The following is an 18,603-nucleotide window of genomic DNA, read 5'->3' as shown; positions in this document are numbered from 1 at the left end:
TAATCTGATGTGATATGTGTGTGCAGCTGTTTTCTGCTTATTTAGCTTCTAAAGAAAAACACTAAATACAACTCACACACTATTGTAGACTAATAATACAGTTGGTACAGATTAGACTACTGTATCTGACTAGCCTACTGTAGTCTTGTCTATACCAACTACAATTGACTAGATAGACTTCACTAGATAGTAGTCGATATAAACTATAGACTGCTGTCGTTGACAAAGACTACTTAGTTGATAGATTATAGTTGATATAAACTACAGGACTACAGGAGTTGCTATACACTACCTAGTTGATATAGACGTGTTGATGTAGGCTCTAGACTACTGAAGTTCTTTATAGACTACTGTAGTCGATATAGATTACACTACTGTCATTGATTTAGGCTGCTTTAGTTGATATAGACTAGACTACTGTGGTTTATATAGACTACCAAAGTTGATGTAGACAACTGCACTTGATATTATAGTTGACAATGACTTAGATTACACCACTTCAGTTGGTACAAACTATTAGATTACTAGTTGATATTATAAGCTTGATATAGGCTGGACCAGTGGTTCTCAAACGGTTTCACATCAAGGACACAAATTAGACCATGGACCTCCATTTGATACTTTTTTTTTGCTTTTAGATGTTTTATTACAGAAAGCTTATGAAACCATGACCAAAATAGTCATATGTTCTGTCATTGTGTTAGTGGTGGATGGCATTACAAATACAGTATAGCCCTTTTTGCTAGGGACCCCCTGGAAGCCCCTCAAGGAGCACTGGGGGTCCCTAGACCCCACTTTGAGAACCACCGGGCTAGACAAGTGATTCTCAACCATTTTCATATCAAGGACTCCTAGTCCACATTACAGCCACGGACCCCCAACTGATGAGATTTTGTCTCTCCGACTCAAATCTGGGAATATTTTTTATTCCTGGATATGTTTTTGTTCAGAATTCCATAACTGCCTGTATTGTAGGTAGATAGATAACATTGACTAATTGTGTTGACTTCTGGCAAATGGAATAATGGTGAAGTTTGTTGGGGACCCCTGGTGCTCCCTGGACCCCCATGTTGAGAGTCACTGGGACTCAAATCTGGCTTTACTACTGAAGAAATACATCTATTCACATGAATGTAATACAAATAATAGGTGTGTGTGTGTGTGTGTGTTTTCCAGGTAATTTCTAGATCAGAGGTTTTCAAAGTGGGAGGCGAGTCTTCCCAGGGAGGCTCCAAACAGTTTCAGGGAAAGCTCAGTAAATGGAAGTGAAACAAAAAAGTACTTCTAGTTACATTCGTTATCAAAAGGAGATCACAGAATAGCCTAAATGTGGCATGTGGTTAAAGAGATAGTTCAGAGATACAGTAGTTTGGGGGAATTTGATTGTTTTCCCCCACTTTCCCAGAGTCACAAGACAAGTAAATGTCTTCAGACAGACTTTTACAAAAATTTAGTCTGATATCAAACAGTAATATCTATATGGGATCAAATAACATAATCATTATTCCCCCATAGGCATCCAGGAATTGAGCAAAACTACAGTAAGCAAGTAAACAGGGGGGAGGGGCTTTCTCCACAAGATTTGTCTGAGGGGAGGCCCACAGTCTAGACTTTGAAAACCCTGTTCTAGATGTTTACTAGTTTCATTTCAGAGAGAGCAGGATGCACAGAAAATGCCTTTAGTTCATTTTCTTGTTCTGATTCAGGGCCAAGTCAAATGTCTACAGCAGATCAATATTTTACATTGTGTGTTTAACATCTTCATTAAAGATGTGCTCATTTCAGCTTTGACCAAAAAATGAAAGGAATGTTGATTTTCATAGTATTTCAGGTAAGTCAGGGTAGCAGTTGTTTCCAGCACAGAGATGTCTGTTCTGTTGTTCTGAGAAAAGGATCGCTCAGCATGTATTTCTGCAATAATATCTCTGATTGATAAAATGCTTTAACGTCAAGATTTTGTTTTGACCTCTGCTCAATAAACTATTTCCCAGTCCACAACTGACCTGAGATCTTTTGAGTTTCTCAAGGTGCTGCTGAGCCACTGACACTGGTTGGACCACTGACAGTTTACGTTTGAATATTTTTTCCTGAACCCCCCCATTTTCTCCCCAATTACAGTTGGCCAATATTTGCCCCTGCTGCCCCGGTCGCTGCTCCACCCTCTGCCGATCTGGGGAGAGCTGAGACTAGCACCATGCTTCCTCTGACACATGTGCAGTTCATAACCCTGATGTCAGCAAATGCAAAACATTAAATTAACAAGCATAATGGCAGCATATCAAATTAAAAGGTTATGAGAAGGGCGGGTCATGCGGGGGGTGCCAACTAAGATACCCTCGGGTTTGGAGCTATTTAGCTTTCAATCTTGGCAGAAGGTTTGAGCTATTGGCAGCTTTAATCCAAACACACTGGTATCATGTTCAGGTGTTGAGGTGCTGCTGGTCCCGGGTGGTGGACCGGTAGCGGTCCTGGTTCCACTAGTGTCCTCATTTGGCAGCCACCACAGACAGCTGGTCCCGGATACGTCCCAGTCCGTCCAGTATGGTGTCCAGAGACTCTCTGCTCAGCTCCACCGTCAGTGAGGAGACAGACTGGCTTCCCACTGCACACCACTCCTCTGTCTGAAAAGCACCACCACAGATAAACACATCATCAGCATATACTAGGTAGATAGGTACTCAAGTCAAGTCTCAAGTCTTTGAGCTCAAGTCCAAGTCAAGTCTCAAGTCTCTTATGGATGAGCGTTCTATCATCTGCTGCATGCCATCCAGTCTGCTTAGAACACTGCATAGCTAAAACTAAGGAATGTCACAGCATGTACTGTATTATCCTCACTGCTTTATCTATTAGCATACAGTATCAGCAATGATTAGATGACATTAGTAAACATTTTCTTAATGTTAATGCACCAAAAAAATGTTTGAGGACAAGTCTCAAGTCACTGTGTGGGTGACTTAAGTGCGACTCAAGTCCAAGTCTCAAGTCCAAGTCCCCATCTCTGGAGATTGGCGTTTTATTATGCCTCCTCCAGCGATAGTCAGCCTGGAGGCATTATGGTTTCGGGTTGTCCCTACGTACGTCCATCCGTACGTATGTACGTCCTCATGTCCTGCCTCTTCTCTCTCCTCTCCTCTTCAACTTTGCTCTTCCTGGCAGGAACTGAGCGAGTCCCTGGCAAGGTGAGGTACTGCAAGTAGGCACTTTCAGTTTACCACTAGGCGGATCTAAAGTGTGTTTTTCTCCCCCATTTTTTACATTAGTACACCATAGATGATTTGAACTATCCATTCCACATCAAATGCAGCCGTTTTAGAACCAGTAAATAAGTGTATCTTGTTAAATAAAAGTCCTTGTTGTCCACTCCCCCATACCTGGCTGCCCAGGTGTGAAAAGCTTCCCCTCTTTGAGGACCGTCAACGTGGCTTTTAGTGTGTGTGAACATTCAAATAAACAGATCTCCTTCATTTTTCTTTTCAGATTACAATGTGTGACACATCATTTGAAAGCTGACAATCTGCACTTTCAGAATCTGTAAAAAAACGAAAAATGACCTCGGCCTACTTTGTGGGTCAAAACGCCAGGGACTGTCATGGCAGCCACCTCTGACATCACTGATGACGCCATTAGGTGATGTCATAATGCTCCCAGACACCTAGGACATCACTGACGATGTCATAAGATGATGGTCATGACGCTTAAACTGCTATGACATCACCCAAGGGAACTGGCCGGATCCGAGGCCTAGGGACAGCCTACAGATGATCATACAGATAAAAACCTACAGATTCTAACAGATTTGTTCAGACCCACCTTGATCTGGACCAGGCAGGTGGGAACCGCCATACGACTGACCGAGTCTGACCCTGTCACCATGTCCACTCTCCAGTCCAGCTCCTTCAGCTGGGGCAGGGAGACTGCACACGCACCCACAACACACAACACACACACACACACACACACACACACACACACACACACACACACACACACACACACACACACACACACACACACACACACACACACACACACACACACACACACACACACACACACACACACACACACACACACACACACACACACACACACACACACACACACACAGAGGTTAGAAGCCAACATGGACATGGCCAGTGTTCTTTAGATCTGAATCTGAATGGAGCATCAAACTTACTCGGGTTAGTGAGAGCCTCAGTTCTCCATGCTGGACTGAAAAACAGAAAGCAGATGGCTGGGTGAGCTGCTGCGTAACATCTAGTCTGTTCAGTTACCTTCTTATCCAGAGAGACTGTTAACAAGTCTGTTCAGTTACCTTCTTATCCAGAGAGACTGCTAACAAGTCTGTTCAGTTACCTTCTTATCCAGAGAGACTGCTAACAAGTCTGTTCAGTTACCTTCTTATCCAGAGAGACTGCTAACAAGTCTGTTCAGTTACCTTCTTATCCAGAGAGACTGCTAACAAGTCTGTTCAGTTACCTTCTTATCCAGAGAGACTGCTAACAAGTCTGTTCTGTTACCTTCTTATCCAGAGAGACTGCTAACAAGTCTGTTCAGTTACCTTCTTATCCAGAGAGACTGCTAACAAGTCTGTTCAGTTACCTTCTTATCCAGAGAGACTGCTAACAAGTCTGTTCAGTTACCTTCTTATCCAGAGAGACTGCTAACAAGTCTGTTCAGTTACCTTCTTATCCAGAGAGACTGCTAACAAGTCTGTTCAGTTACCTTCTTATCCAGAGAGACTGCTAACAAGTCTGTTCAGTTACCTTCTTATCCAGAGAGACTGCTAACAAGTCTGTTCAGTTACCTTCTTATCCAGAGAGACTGCTAACAAGTCTGTTCAGTTACCTTCTTATCCAGAGAGACTGCTAACAAGTCTGTTCAGTTACCTTCTTATCCAGAGAGACTGCTAACAAGTCTGTTCAGTTACCTTCTTATCCAGAGAGACTGCTAACAAGTCTGTTCAGTTACCTTCTTATCCAGAGAGACTGCTAACAAGTCTGTTCAGTTACCTTCTTATCCAGAGAGACTGCTAACAAGTCTGTTCAGTTACCTTCTTATCCAGAGAGACTGCTAACAAGTCTGTTCAGTTACCTTCTTATCCAGAGAGACTGCTAACAAGTCTGTTCAGTTACCTTCTTATCCAGAGAGACTGCTAACAAGTCTGTTCAGTTACCTTCTTATCCAGAGAGACTGCTAACAAGTCTGTTCAGTTACCTTCTTATCCAGAGAGACTGCTAACAAGTCTGTTCAGTCACCTTCTTATCCAGAGAGACTGCTAACAAGTCTGTTCAGTTACCTTCTTATCCAGAGAGACTGCTAACAAGTCTGTTCTGTCACCTTCTTATCCAGAGAGACTGCTAACAAGTCTGTTCAGTTACCTTCTTATCCAGAGAGACTGCTAACAAGTCTGTTCAGTTACCTTCTTATCCAGAGAGACTGCTAACAAGTCTGTTCAGTCACCTTCTTATCCAGAGAGACTGCTAACAAGTCTGTTCAGTTACCTTCTTATCCAGAGAGACTGCTAACAAGTCTGTTCTGTCACCTTCTTATCCAGAGAGACTGCTAACAAGTCTGTTCAGTTACCTTCTTATCCAGAGAGACTGCTAACAAGTCTGTTCAGTTACCTTCTTATCCAGAGAGACTGCTAACAAGTCTGTTCAGTTACCTTCTTATCCAGAGAGACTGCTAACAAGTCTGTTCAGTTACCTTCTTATCCAGAGAGACTGCTAACAAGTCTGTTCAGTTACCTTCTTATCCAGAGAGACTGCTAACAAGGCTGACAGCAGAACGTGACAACAACATTACAAGCATTCAAATGGAAGCAGTGTCAATCTCTCTCTATCTCTCTATCTATCTACAGTATCTATTTCTATATATATATATATGTGTATATATATATAGGAAATAAATATTGATTTTTTCCCCCGTTGTTATTTTTTGTTCTCGCTTAAACCAAATATTTTATGGTCACTCAAGATTCTCTGGAAGACTTTTTGGCTTGGTTCCAGCCTTAAAACTCGTTATATTTGGATTTATCGAAATGGAGAAACTTACTTCCGGGGCAAATTACGTCACGAAAAGTCACGTGCCTGTTGAGCTCTATAGAGCCATATTACTGGCCAATAGGAAACAGTGTTACTGACCAATAGTAAACAGTGTTACTGACCAATAAGAAACAGTGTTACTGACCAATAGGAAGCAGCGTTACTGACCAATAGGAAACAGTGTTACTGACCAATAGGAAACAGTGTTACTGACCAATAGGAAGCAGCGTTACTGACCAATAGGAAACAGTGTTACTGACCAATAGGAAACAGTGTTACTGACCAATAGGAAGCAGTGTTACTGACCAGTGCTCCAGCAGGATCTTGGAAAGCAGGTTCTTCAGGCTGGAGTGGAAGGACTCGGGGAACAGGGCGAGGATCTGATCTGCAGAGCTGAGGTTGTGGAAGAGGATGTGGTGAGACAGGAGGTGGAGCGCCTGGAGCAGCTGCAGAGAGAGACAGAGATAAAGAGACAGAGAGGGACACACACAGACAGAGATACAGAGAGAGAGAGGGACACACACACACACACACACACACACACACACACACACACACACACACACACACAGAGAGAGAGAGACAGACAGAGAGACAGAGAGAGACAGGTTAGAAACAGTGGTGTTACTGCTGTCTGCTGCTTACTCTTTCCCTCACACCCCCAGAGTCTCTGGCCGCAGGGGAGGCACCGGACTCCTCATCTCTCTCAAACACAAACACAAACACACACACACACACACACACACACACAGTGTGTACCTGAGCAGCCTGGGTTGGGGTGATGCTGAGTGCGGCGGCCGTGGTGTCGGCCAGCCGGCGGCTCGGGGCCCGGTGGCTCTGCACACACACCTCCCTCACCAGGTCTTTAGAGGAGGCCTAAACACACAAGCACAAGAGTTACACACACACACACACACACACACACACACACACACACACACACACACACACACACACACACACACACACACACACACACACACACCTCCCTCACCAGGTCTTTAGAGGCCTAAACACACAAGCACAAGAGTTACACACACACACACACACACACACACACACACACACACACACACACACACACACACACACACACACACACCAGGTCTTTAGAGGAGGCCTAAGCACACAAGCACAAGAGTCACACACACACACACACACACACACACACACACACCTCCCTCACCAGGTCTTTAGAGGCCTAAACACACAAGCACAAGAGTTACACACACACACACACACACACACACACACACACACACACACACACACACACACACACACACACACACAACGTCTGGCCTAAACCAGAGGTTCTCAAATGTTTTTCAGCCAAGGACCTTACAAGATAGAAAATATACCGGGGACCCCCTCATTCTGATTTGTGATTTTGGGCTCAGCTTGTTTCCACGGTAACGTGCTTGACTTTTAAATTGATAGCTTTGTTAGATTAGAATGTAATCCATGAACCATTTTAGATTTAAAGCATGAAATATTTTCGTTGACTTTGTGAACAATCTTTATAAAAAAAAAAAAAAGTGCATTAAAACATTAAGGAAACGTCTACTAATGATAATGTAAACAATCAATGCTGATACTGTATGTATGTTAATAAAGGAGTGATGATAATACAGTACATGCTGTGACATTCTTAGTTTGAGCTATGCAGTGTTCTAAGCAGACTGGATGGCATGCAGCAGATGATAGAACACTCATCCATAAGAGACTTGACTTGGACTCGTGAACAAAGACTTGAGACTTGACTTGTAAAAAATGACTTGTGAGCATCTCTGCCACCCAGTGACGCGGTTTGTTTACCAAAATGCTGCTGATCGCTCGAATTGCCTATGTGACCCTACTACTGCACGAGTGTGTATATAATATATATACACGGAGTACAGTAATAGGGTCACTTGCTCGGAGTAAATGTTTTAGCTGACAGACTGCGACGTAAAAAGAGCTTTTTATCCATTCATACCTTCAGGAGAAGCTGCAAGGAAGAGAAATGTTCGCAGGATATAGCGGCAGCCATGATGACATGTGATGTCACGTGCATCATGTCATCATGTGACATGCGCTTCTTCTTCTTTTTGTTTAATGGCGGATTGCAATCTTTGACTTTGAAGGTGCATACCGCCACCTACTGTACCGGATTATGCAGAAAACACTACATTACAGACTGGAAAATAATACCTTCCTAAACAAATCCCTATACATTAACACTACATAATAACACTATACATCTATTTGCTCTCTCAATCGATCCCCTCTCTTAGAATTAAGGCTGATTCTGATGTCTTCACTCTCGGTTTCCTGGAAAATCTCCCATTCAAATTGGCAAAGGACCGCCTCACCTATCTTGGCTTGACCATAAAACCTAAACTAATATTGAAGTAAAATTTTGGTGGTTTTGTTTTAAGACTTAAACATTGTATAGAAAACTGGAAAATCCTGCCCTTGTCCATGATTGGCCGTATAAACTCAGTTAAGGTGGTTTCACTTCCCAGGTTTCTCTATCTGTGTCAAAACCTTCCCGTCTTCCTTACATCGGATCCCCCCCCAAAGAACTGGACTCAATAATTCTGTCCTACATCTGGAATTATAAGAATCATATAATTCTGAAAATGCACTTGCAAAAAACCAAGTCTGAAGGAGTGCTGGCCTTACCAGTGTTTAGGCACTACTGGGCTGGAAAAGAATATCAGGAAAAAGTTGTATATGTATAAGAAAGTGTTTTTGTATCAATATTTTAAAAAATATTTTGAAGGAAATGCATCATTTTGAATTTTGATTTAAAAGCATCAGTTCTCTTTCCCATTGCGGCGTGGTTTACTTTTGCTTGGTTGATAAGACGAGATGAGGGACTCTTCCCCATAAACAAGGTTTGGGAATAGATTCAACCAGTCTGTCTGTATTTGATCCTAATCTGAATTCTGATACAGTTGAAGTCAGATTTACAGTTGATCCTAATCTGAACTCTGATAGTTGAAGTCAGATTTACGGGTCACTAAAAACCATTGCCATCTAACCTCCCAGTATTCACCTGTACAGAAGGCTTTTACCAAGACCTGTGAGTTGGTCTGCTGGTTTCCTACCTCAGTGGTTCTCAAACTTTTAATGTCAACGACCCCAAAGTGACACAAATTAAACCACGGCCCCCCATCTGATTCTGTCCCAGGGTCCTGGGTTGGTCTACAGCCCCTATGAATGGAATTTGCACAACCCTTCATGGTCTGGACCCCACTTTGAGAACCACTGTGCTAGCTGCCAAAACATCACAATACCATCTCATACCATTTTCACAAACGATGTCAAATTTGAATGAAACATTTTAATGAGACCAAATTATAAGAGCAACCATCAATGACAGAAAAGTTTCTCCACTTAATACAAACGAAGGATAAACTTTGATCTCGGCCAACAAAACCAGTCGGCAACCAGAAATATTGTCCAACAGGACTGTTTGAGACAGAATGTTCTTTGTGACATTTGACAGTATTTAAGGAAATCATTTATACAAAACACAATTTATAAAAAAAAATGACTTTTCCAGATTTTCCAAAAGTATGGGTACTTATTTTAGAAGATGAGAAAGGGAAAACTTAAGTAACAAAATGATTAGAGGAACTAATTACTGCTGCCACAGAAGAACAAGCAATAGTACATCTCAAATGATTTTGACGGTTTTGAGCAACTAGCCCACCATTAGACATCAGACAATAGCAATATAACCGAATAAAGCATTAATAAAAACAAAGTTTAATTAACTTCTATACAAAATTTCAGCAGTATATTTATATACACATTTACATGAACAAGACATGGTCTAACGACAACTGGAACAGTGAGCACTCAGTGAACACTGGAACAGTGAACACTCAGTCAGTCGTCCTCCTCGTCAGCAGGCAGCGGTCTGGACCTACAGGGGGAGACAAAGAGCATCGGTCAGGAAACAGGCATTTCTAAATATCGAGTCTGAACAGTGCTAAATGTAACGAAATGGGCCAGACGCTGGCGTCTGTTCTCACATCCAGCTCAAAACTGTGTGATGCAGGCTCAACATGGAGACTGACAGGAGCAGGAGGAGACAGGAGAAAGACTGTCCAAAGAGAGCGGGAGTGAAATGCTGACTATTGCAGATTGGACTTTATCAGTGCACACCATCTAAAGACTATCTAATATCAATCAAACTAAAATACAGTTATTATCAGAGAATCACAAGTCTTTTTTTTTGCAAATCCAAGTCAAGTCTCTTATACTGTAGTGGTAATGAGCATTTGATCATCTGCCAACAGGTTTGCTAACCGTCCACAAGAGCCAACGATAACTTTCACATTACCATGACTGACCCTGTCAGGTGCCTGATAAAAGTTTGATGTGGTTGATAGCATCATACTTTATTTTGATACTGCAGACATTTTGACCCGCAGTGTGTCAGAAAATAAGCTATTTACAAGACATAAATACAGGCATTTCACACGCCCTGTTTTCAGGTTGTAGCTCAAGTTGATTAGCGTCGTCAGTTGTCAGGGTGACTTAAAGCAGGACTAAACCCCAAAACACTTTTTTTCAGCTTTTAACCAATATATATGACTTTTGGGGTGGTATGTGAAGGATTCTGGTCAAAATCTCCACATTTGAGATCAATCTGTTACAATTTTACAAACTCCTAACATTTCAGCAGCATAAGTTCCCTCTATGGGTTCAAACCTGCTTTTTTTTCTGCCCTCAAATGAATGGGAGATTTGGTACATCGTGACGTCACGGTGGTATTTGCGCGTTTCCCACTCATGTGAAAAATAGTCTACTAGCCTACTGTGGCTAATATTAGCCGCTAGTTAGTTATGTTACATGGCAGTAAAACGCCACTGAATGACCAAATTGATATAACTTTTAACCATTTCGAGTAACACTGTTTCCATACGGATCACCAGCGTTAGTTTGTTGTTTATAACGTGGCTATATTTTTCACGTTCTCTATCCATCTCTGATATACTGAAAATGCTGGGGGGCGGGCCATAGCGTGTGATTTGACAGTTCTGGGCGTTGGCCAATTCTGGCGTGTTCCACCCCCAAATCGATTGTGTTCTGGCGCAAAGCGAGTGGCTTCCAGGACGAACAGGCTCTCTGAGGCACGAGCCAGTTACGTTATCTTTAGAGCAGCGCAGTAAATACAACATTCTTGGAATGCGAGTTTAAGTAAACCGCTACATGTCCTCTGCATTCTACAACAAATAAAGACATTACTATTCGTTTTATTTTGTATGTCACATACTTATTGGCCAAGTTATGTTAGTTTATGGGCTAGGAATTCTGCCAGGGTACAGAAGGGAGTATAGGCGGCCATCTTGTCTGCAGTTTTCAAATCATACAGTTTTGCAAGAAATCTGGGGTGGGGGGGGGGGGGGGGGGGGGGGGGCGAGTCCCCCTATAAACAGCATATTTAAAGCTGGAAATAATGTCCAGGGCGTAAAAAACCTGAATTCTTCTTTAACAATGTTACCGTTACCTTTAATCCGCTATAAAGTGCAAAGATGACTCAGTGGCGCACTGGCGGTGATTTTGTTTCTGCATGTTCTGCAACTCAGGTTTCCCTCAACACGCTTTTAAATACCATAATACGACCACGCTTCAGACTAGTCCTCTTATTAGACGGCAGAGAAATCTCCGGAGCGCACTGCCTTCCGCCATGACACTACTTCATTCACCAAATCAAACCCACTTGCATGACGTGCGCGCTGCTTCTGAGCCCGGGAGACTGTTGCTAACTTTGATTGAGGGACAGTATTTAACGTTCGAATTCCGTGAGTATTTACCAGAGTCTCAAAGCGCAGTAAACAGATACTTTTCCATCAGCCTTAAAAACACCATCTACAAATGTAATACCTACAGCAAATTTACTATTCAAGACCTTAATTTCCCTTATTTTCATTTAAGACATTTTAAGGCTTTTTAAAGGAGAACTAACCCCCAAAACACTTTTTTTCAGCTTTTAACCAATATATATGACTTTGGGGGTAGAGCTGCCGAAAATAATCGATTCAGAGATGCATCGCGATGCTTAATAGGATGATTCTGAATCGATTAACAAATATCAAAAATCGATTATTAAAAAAAAAAAAAAAAAAAATTATAATCAAATAAAATAGAATGTAAGTACATGCAGTTGTTTATTTTAATTATGGATCATAATACAATGCAATTCCAAATGCACTTTTATTTTAAAAGTAGCCACACAGTGAGAAAAAAGAAAGTGAGAAAAAATAAATCATGTATTGCGGAAAAAGTGATGCATCGAATTAAGATGCATCACGATGCATCGAGATGCATCGTATAATCGAATCGAATCGTAGACTTCTATAATCGAATCGTATCGAATCGTGAGATCAGTGAAGATGCACAGCTCTAGGGTGATGTGTGAAGAATTCTGGTCAAAATTTCCACATTTGACACCAAACTGTTGCCATTTGACCATTTGTATCATTTTTCAGCAGCATCCCTCTCAAAAAAAATATTTTTGAGGCGGTAGGCAAACTGTAATGGCGTCAATTTCAGAAAAAAAATCTTGACTTGAACACAGCCAAAGAGTTTAGTATAGACAAGAGCATGTCATTTCTTGGTTTTTTTTCCATAGGTATTTTCAAATCACTGTTCTGATACATATCTAGGGGGTTAGTCCTCCTTTAAGGAGCTGCGGGAACCCTGGTTTGTGACCGAGTTGCGTAGCAAAACAGAGTGCTTCTGGTGTGAATGGCAAGGCTCCTCGACGCTTCCGTGACACGCAGCTTCTGGCCCTTGAAGCTCAGCTGTATTCCGTAAAAAAAATAACTTTTTAGGGGAAGGTCAAATACAATGATGTTATCATGATTGTGTTCATATGAAACCTTGTAGATTTTGGCAAGAAAATTGAATAATACAGTTGTTGGACGAGAATGTTGTTTACACAGCAATATAAAATAGATATTGATGATATTGAAACTGTCATTATAGTGTTTGGCAACATGGAAACATGAATATTATTATCCGGGGTTTACTGTGGGACAGAGAAAATGTGCGTATGCAGAGACTCTCTGCATGCCTCTGCATATGAGCGAGAGAGAGAGATAAAGGAACAGAATAGAGAGCCGCAGGGATGACGTATTTTTGTAGTCAGAACGCGGAAGTCCCGGACTTCCTGGTTCTTCACCGTTTCTGTCTATGGGATTTTTGAATGGGTTTTTGCCGCGATGCTTCTAATAATCTCTCTGGGCAACGCTGGCTTAATCAAACGCGAACCAGAGATCAGTCGGATAATCTTCACACACGAGGACCACTTTCATGAGTTTTGTAGCGTAAGTGCGAGCCCTAGAAGTAAAAAGCTCGAGCTAAGCTAATCCAGAACTACACACTGTCGCATAGGCTTCCACGTCACGTCAGCGCTCAACCTGGACTGTTGTTGATGTGTGCACTGATTACCCCGGGCTGAACGGGGCTGAACCAGGTGAGGGAAAGAGAATTTCCGTGTTCGTCCTTTGAAGTGGTGACGTTATTGACGTATATATCCCCATCGACTCAACAGTGTAGTCTCATTTAGCCGTTTGCTAGCTAGCCGCCCTTTTAACGGCACGTAAAAGCTTCAAAACTCATAAAAGTGGTCCTCGTGTGTGAAGATGATGTTACTAAACACTGGCTCGGGTTTGATTAAGCCAGCTTTGCCCAGAGAGATTATTAGAAGCATCGCGCCAAAAACCCATTCAAAACTCCCATAGGCGAAAACAGTGAAGAACCAGGAGTGGTAGCATCGATGATTTCCGGACTCGTTCCTGCGGCTCTCTGTTGTCTCCAGCAGCACAGCGCTGTTGATGAGAGGGGAAATCCTGTGTTGACACAGCGCAAGCTTCCCTGCTCCCTCTCCTCGCCTGTTCACGCCCATTTTCTCTGTCCAGAGAATAATATTCATGTGTAGAGTCGTTCCCATGTTGCCAGACACTATAATGACAGTTTGAGTCTCCCAGCAGCAAAACAAGCCGTTTTAGCGAACGTGGAATGATGGTGCGCAAATGCCCGACTGGGTCACACTGGTAGTTGTGTTTGACGAGCTGTAAACCAGGCTATCTCGGTGAGTACTCAACCAATTTGAAAAAAAATTGTGTCACAATGAGTCCCTTAGACACATAGTGTGGAAAATAGGGTCCAGGTTGAAAACCCCCCCGAAATTATCCTTTAAGAGACCCCGCTTTTATCGCAGGCGGTCATAACGTGAGTGCGGGCGGTCAGTGACACACACGTTGCGGGAGCGGGCGGTCAGTGACACACATGTTGCGGGAGCGGGCGGTCAGTGACACACACGTTGCGGGAGCGGGCGGTACTGGTCAGAAATCCAGCGGGAGCGGGATTTTAAAAAACAGTCCCGCGCACGCACCCCTCCACTACAGTGTATGCATGCGCAGCGAAATGTGCTGTTATCAACCGTTATTGCTAACAACGGCTAGAGCTAAGCTAACCCTAGCTAGTTTGGTTTCCCGACTGATTTGATGGAACGCGATCAACTCGGGTGCGACGTCACTCAACTGGGATATTACTAGTTCCCAATATAAAAGGAATGGCCCCGTATTTAAAACAGTTAGCCGTACTTCCTGCTGGACATGCCGCTCCCTCCGGCCTCCTCGTCATCCACCACCACCACCTCCGCTGGCTCCTGGTTCTCCTTCTCTGGCTTCCGGCCGGGACCACCGAAGAAGTCCCCGATGCCCTTCTGCCAGTTGGGGGTGGGGCGGGGGCACACCGGGTTCCCCCCGGCATATTTGCCCTTTGCTGTGAAATCAAACACAGCATCACCTTCACCTCAGTAGGAACCCCACCTTCTCTATTCACCTTATGTAGCCACGCCCATTTGACCCGGTTGTGTGGTCGTGTGACGACTTCCGGCAAAAAATAAAATGGCTGGCTGCTCCAATATCATCTAACTCTGAATTAACTAATAATTGAGCCAATTGTATGTAACATACCAAATAAAAGCAAACGGCAACGTCTAAGAATGCAACGCCATGTAACTGGCTCGTTAAGTCTCGCATTCCAGGGAGTTACGTTAACGTCCGCGGGTCTTATAGACGTAAGTGGCTCGAGCTGCGCTCGGAGGAGTGAAAACTATCTGAAGCTTTCTTTGTTGGAGTCCAGGTATGTTTTACAAGAAAGTGCTCGTCATTGTCGACGATAATGTTATCTGACCTGGCTAACAGTGGATACTCGCTTGCTTGCTGTGTACCGCGCTCAAAGTAGTAGGTTACGTTCTTTATTTTACCCCCTGCACTGTCCGCTACAAAAACAACTCTCTTCTTCATGACGTTCTTTCATATTTCGTGCCGTGACTGCCGGCAGAAGTCTTTGTTTAAACTGTAAATCTTCGAATGACCACTTGAGGCAGGACTCAGAAGTCCCGTCGTTCCTGTTAAAATGCCCCACTTTGTAACAGTAATTAAACATCTTTACAACCTGGACTGAAACATGTTTGGTCTATACAGCTAATTTCACCTTTTCATAACAACTGTAGGGGGGTCAATTTTTATATGACTCGCCCATTTGGAGTAAAATAGATAATAGAAAATGCGGTGATTGACAGATCGCCTGTCCAGTGATCACGCAGCTTGCCGATCACGGACCAATAGCAGGCGGAGCTGCGGCTCAGGGAAACTCCCATCTCACGTGAGGTGCGGAAGGACTCAACCCACTCCCTCCCACTCTGCTGACGAAAAATCAAGGGATGGGATAGCCATTAGCTATCCCATATTATTTATGTCTATGGTCTAATCAGGCGTTCACCTGCTCCTCGGATACATCGTATTTATGAATTGTGAGCACATGAACGGCCCTTCAATGTCATGTTTATGAATGGGAATTTCGATGCTACACGAGTTTCCGACATTGCGTGAGGATTCGGGACTAGAACAATGGTGGAAAGTATGGAGTCTGTGGCACCAATTGACTGTAAAAAGTTATATATTTTGTTATTCTGTTCATAGTAGCTATCATTTATTTTTAGTACGGTAGTTGCACATTATGGCCTGTGTAGCTAGCTACCACAATGATCCACTACTTCCTTTTAGTAAGGAAGCAAGTGTCCATGTTGAACGTTGTCCTGATGTAATTGGTAAATAGGATATATCCGAGGAGCACATGAATGCACCATCAGTACTGAGCTGACTGACCAGGTGTGGTCGCCTGGCTGCTGGAGGAGGCGTTCGCTGAGCTGGAGCCCAGGGACTTCCTGGGTGCAGTGGCTGCAACAGCTGGAGAAAAACACACACAGATAAATCACATGGCAGAAAATACAGCAGGAAAAAGGTTCTATTACAGCTCCATCAGACACAAAATGCACTGATTTAAATGGTTATATTCACAGTAGTGTCAGTTTGGAAGATCCGTTTAGAGGAAAAACAGACACCCCTCAGAGTCAAAATGACATCCTGTCTGTCTCTGGCGCCCTGTGGGACTTTCTATTGAGACAGTCACACCAAACTCCACTCAATCTGTCAGTTTAAACTTTAATGCAGCATGGAGACCTTCACGTTAGTAATTACAGTTGGTAAAAAAATACTTATGATATACAAGTGCTGTTTGGTGGATGATCAGCTATATGCCGAATTGACCAGAAACCCGTATTAATTGGTCAAATGTTTTATGACATGTTCTACAACGTACACATTGTCGAAAAGCAAGACAACATTAAAGTGAGTGATTTCTGCATGTAGTTTGGCCTGAACTTCCCTTCACATCGGGCTGCACACACACACAGGCGCCCAAAACTGGCGCCAGATTGCCTGAGACCCAGACCTCCTAAAACAAACTTCCGTGAACGTGAAAAGCCGTATGACAGACAGACATATCCACATTAACGTCACGTTACTATTTTCAAACGCCAAAGTGACTTTAAGCTGACAAAAGCACATCAGGTTGTGCAGACGGAACCAGGACCCAAGAGAACCGAACCCGCCGCGTCGCCATATTGGCGCGAGGTTAAACTGGGTTCTGTGTCTACAATACATTTACAACAAATAGACATCTACACAAGACTAACACACACACACACACGTTTAGATCAGTTCAAACGGACAGGTGTGTGATTTATGCACAACCGAAATGTCCCAACTAACAGTAATGTTAGGCCGCTTTGTTTGGCTCGTATCAGCGTACCCCGCCAGGGGGTTCCTTTGCCTTTCCGACATGCTGCCACTCCGAACGTTAACTTCCATTTTTCGGACTGGCGGTCGTTCACCTTAGAAGCCGCAATGCCGACCTTAGGTTTAGGCGTGGGGGTGGGAGAGGTTAGGTTTTGGGTTAGGGTCTGGGGGAGGTTAGGTTTAGGCATGGGGGGAGGTTAGGTTTGGCGTGGGGGCTGGGAGAGGTTAGTGAAAAACGGGGAATATAGACCCCCTTTCTGAGTGCCGATATTTCGGAGTGGCAGAACGTCGGAGTGGCAGCATGTAACCCCCCGCCAGACAGTACAATGACCAACAATACTCGCACTGTATGTGGCGTTAGATGTGTCAAATGAGTGTGTATTTCCCGACTTTACCTTTCCTGTAGGTCGCGGGGACGCTGTCTGCTTTAGTCCTCACCATGTTGCCACAAAATAAGGAGTTATTTCAGGCTCGGTTCTGATGAAACAGTCCAGCAGCGCGCGGTGATGCGAAATCAGACAACTGGGTGAGAAGTGAAAAAGAGAAGAGAAGAGAAGAGAACTCCCGCCTGGTTTTAAAGTGACGTCTGCAGATGGGGCGGGATGTGGTCTCAGGAGGAAGCAGATCAGTGTGAAGTCCCGGTCAAAATTTCAAAATAAAGGTATTGTTGAGATATGTAAGCTATATAGACGGTTTTCACCAGCCGCAATGCAACCCCACAGCACTTCCTTTTTCTCAGCTTCTTCTTCTGTGTTTTATGGCGGTTGGCATCCTTAAATGTTGCATTACCGCCACCTGAATTGTATCAACTGACATAGCCTACTTCTATTTCGATTTTTTATTTTTGCTATGTAAACGTTTAAATGTAAAGATAGGCCTATGCGTGCACCATGCAAACCATGCACCGGGTCCGCCTGGTGCTCGGGGTTCTGTAGGGGGGTCTCGGGCGGGGGTGTGGGACCCGGGCAGTGTGAGGGGCAGGGCGGGTGATGGCAGCCTGGTGGTGGGAGTGGCTGCCCTGGGTGTCTGCCCTGCCCAGCAGAGGGGCACTTAGCCTGGGTGGTGGCAGCATGGGGGTTGGGGTGGCTGGCCTGGGTGTCTGTGCCCAGCGGGGTGGTGCCGCTGGCGGCGCTCTTCTCCTCTCCTCTCCCCCTCTCCCCTCCTCTTCTCCCCCTCTCTCCTCTCCTCTCCTCTCCCCCTCTCCTCTCCCCTCTTCTCCTCTCCTCCCCCTCCTCTTCTCTCTCCTCTCCCATCCTCCCCCTCCCCTCTCCCCCTCTCCTCTTCTCCCCCTCTTTCCTCTCCCCCTCTTCTCCTCTCCCCTCCTCTTCTCCCCCTCTCTCCTCTCCTCTCCCCCTCTCCTCTCCCATCCTCCCCCTCTCCTCTCCCCTCTTCTCCTCTCC

The 18,603-nt window shown here is 44.0% G+C and overlaps 2 protein-coding genes across 2 annotated transcripts; both read right to left on the bottom strand.

Moving 5' to 3' along the window:
- Positions 1-650: 650 nt before the first annotated feature.
- Positions 651-8,094, bottom strand: commd9 (COMM domain containing 9). Its single transcript, XM_083663245.1, has 6 exons — positions 8,026-8,094; positions 6,807-6,923; positions 6,354-6,493; positions 4,178-4,212; positions 3,811-3,914; positions 651-2,621 (listed from the first exon to the last, which is right to left on the bottom strand). Exons 1-6 carry the CDS (start codon positions 8,077-8,079, stop codon positions 2,487-2,489), a joined length of 585 nt encoding a protein of 194 aa, XP_083519371.1. The 5' UTR covers positions 8,080-8,094; the 3' UTR covers positions 651-2,486.
- A 1,278-nt stretch (positions 8,095-9,372) lies between these two features.
- On the bottom strand, positions 9,373-17,737 carry pclaf (PCNA clamp associated factor). The gene is made up of 4 exons (XM_083663244.1): positions 17,599-17,737; positions 16,232-16,312; positions 14,660-14,840; positions 9,373-9,966 (listed from the first exon to the last, which is right to left on the bottom strand). The coding sequence occupies exons 1-4, from the start codon at positions 17,642-17,644 to the stop codon at positions 9,930-9,932; spliced, it is 345 nt and encodes a 114-aa protein (XP_083519370.1). The 5' UTR covers positions 17,645-17,737; the 3' UTR covers positions 9,373-9,929.
- Positions 17,738-18,603: the final 866 nt, after the last annotated feature.

This window comes from Poromitra crassiceps, assembly GCF_964638095.1.
Source record: "Poromitra crassiceps genome assembly, chromosome: 30".
NCBI classification, from domain to species: Eukaryota; Metazoa; Chordata; class Actinopteri; order Beryciformes; family Melamphaidae; genus Poromitra; species Poromitra crassiceps.
This window is presented reverse-complemented; position numbering and strand designations above follow the sequence as displayed.

Excerpts from the sequence above, each read along its gene's own strand:
- commd9 (XM_083663245.1), bottom strand. The coding sequence starts at position 8,079 with ATGGCTGCCGCTATATCCTGCGAACATTTCTCTTCCTTGCAGCTTCTC. Across the intron at positions 6,494-6,806 it reads CCCCAACCCAGGCTGCTCAG|CTGCTCCAGGCGCTCCACCT; the intron begins GTACACACTGTG and ends CTCTCTCTGCAG. Across the intron at positions 3,915-4,177 it reads TGAGGCTCTCACTAACCCGA|TCTCCCTGCCCCAGCTGAAG; the intron begins GTAAGTTTGATG and ends GTGCGTGTGCAG.
- pclaf (XM_083663244.1), bottom strand. The coding sequence starts at position 17,644 with ATGGTGAGGACTAAAGCAGACAGCGTCCCCGCGACCTACAGGAAAG. Across the intron at positions 16,313-17,598 it reads CCCCGCGACCTACAGGAAAG|CTGTTGCAGCCACTGCACCC; the intron begins GTAAAGTCGGGA and ends GTTTTTCTCCAG. Across the intron at positions 9,967-14,659 it reads AGCGGCATGTCCAGCAGGAA|GTCCAGACCGCTGCCTGCTG; the intron begins GTACGGCTAACT and ends CTCCCCCTGTAG.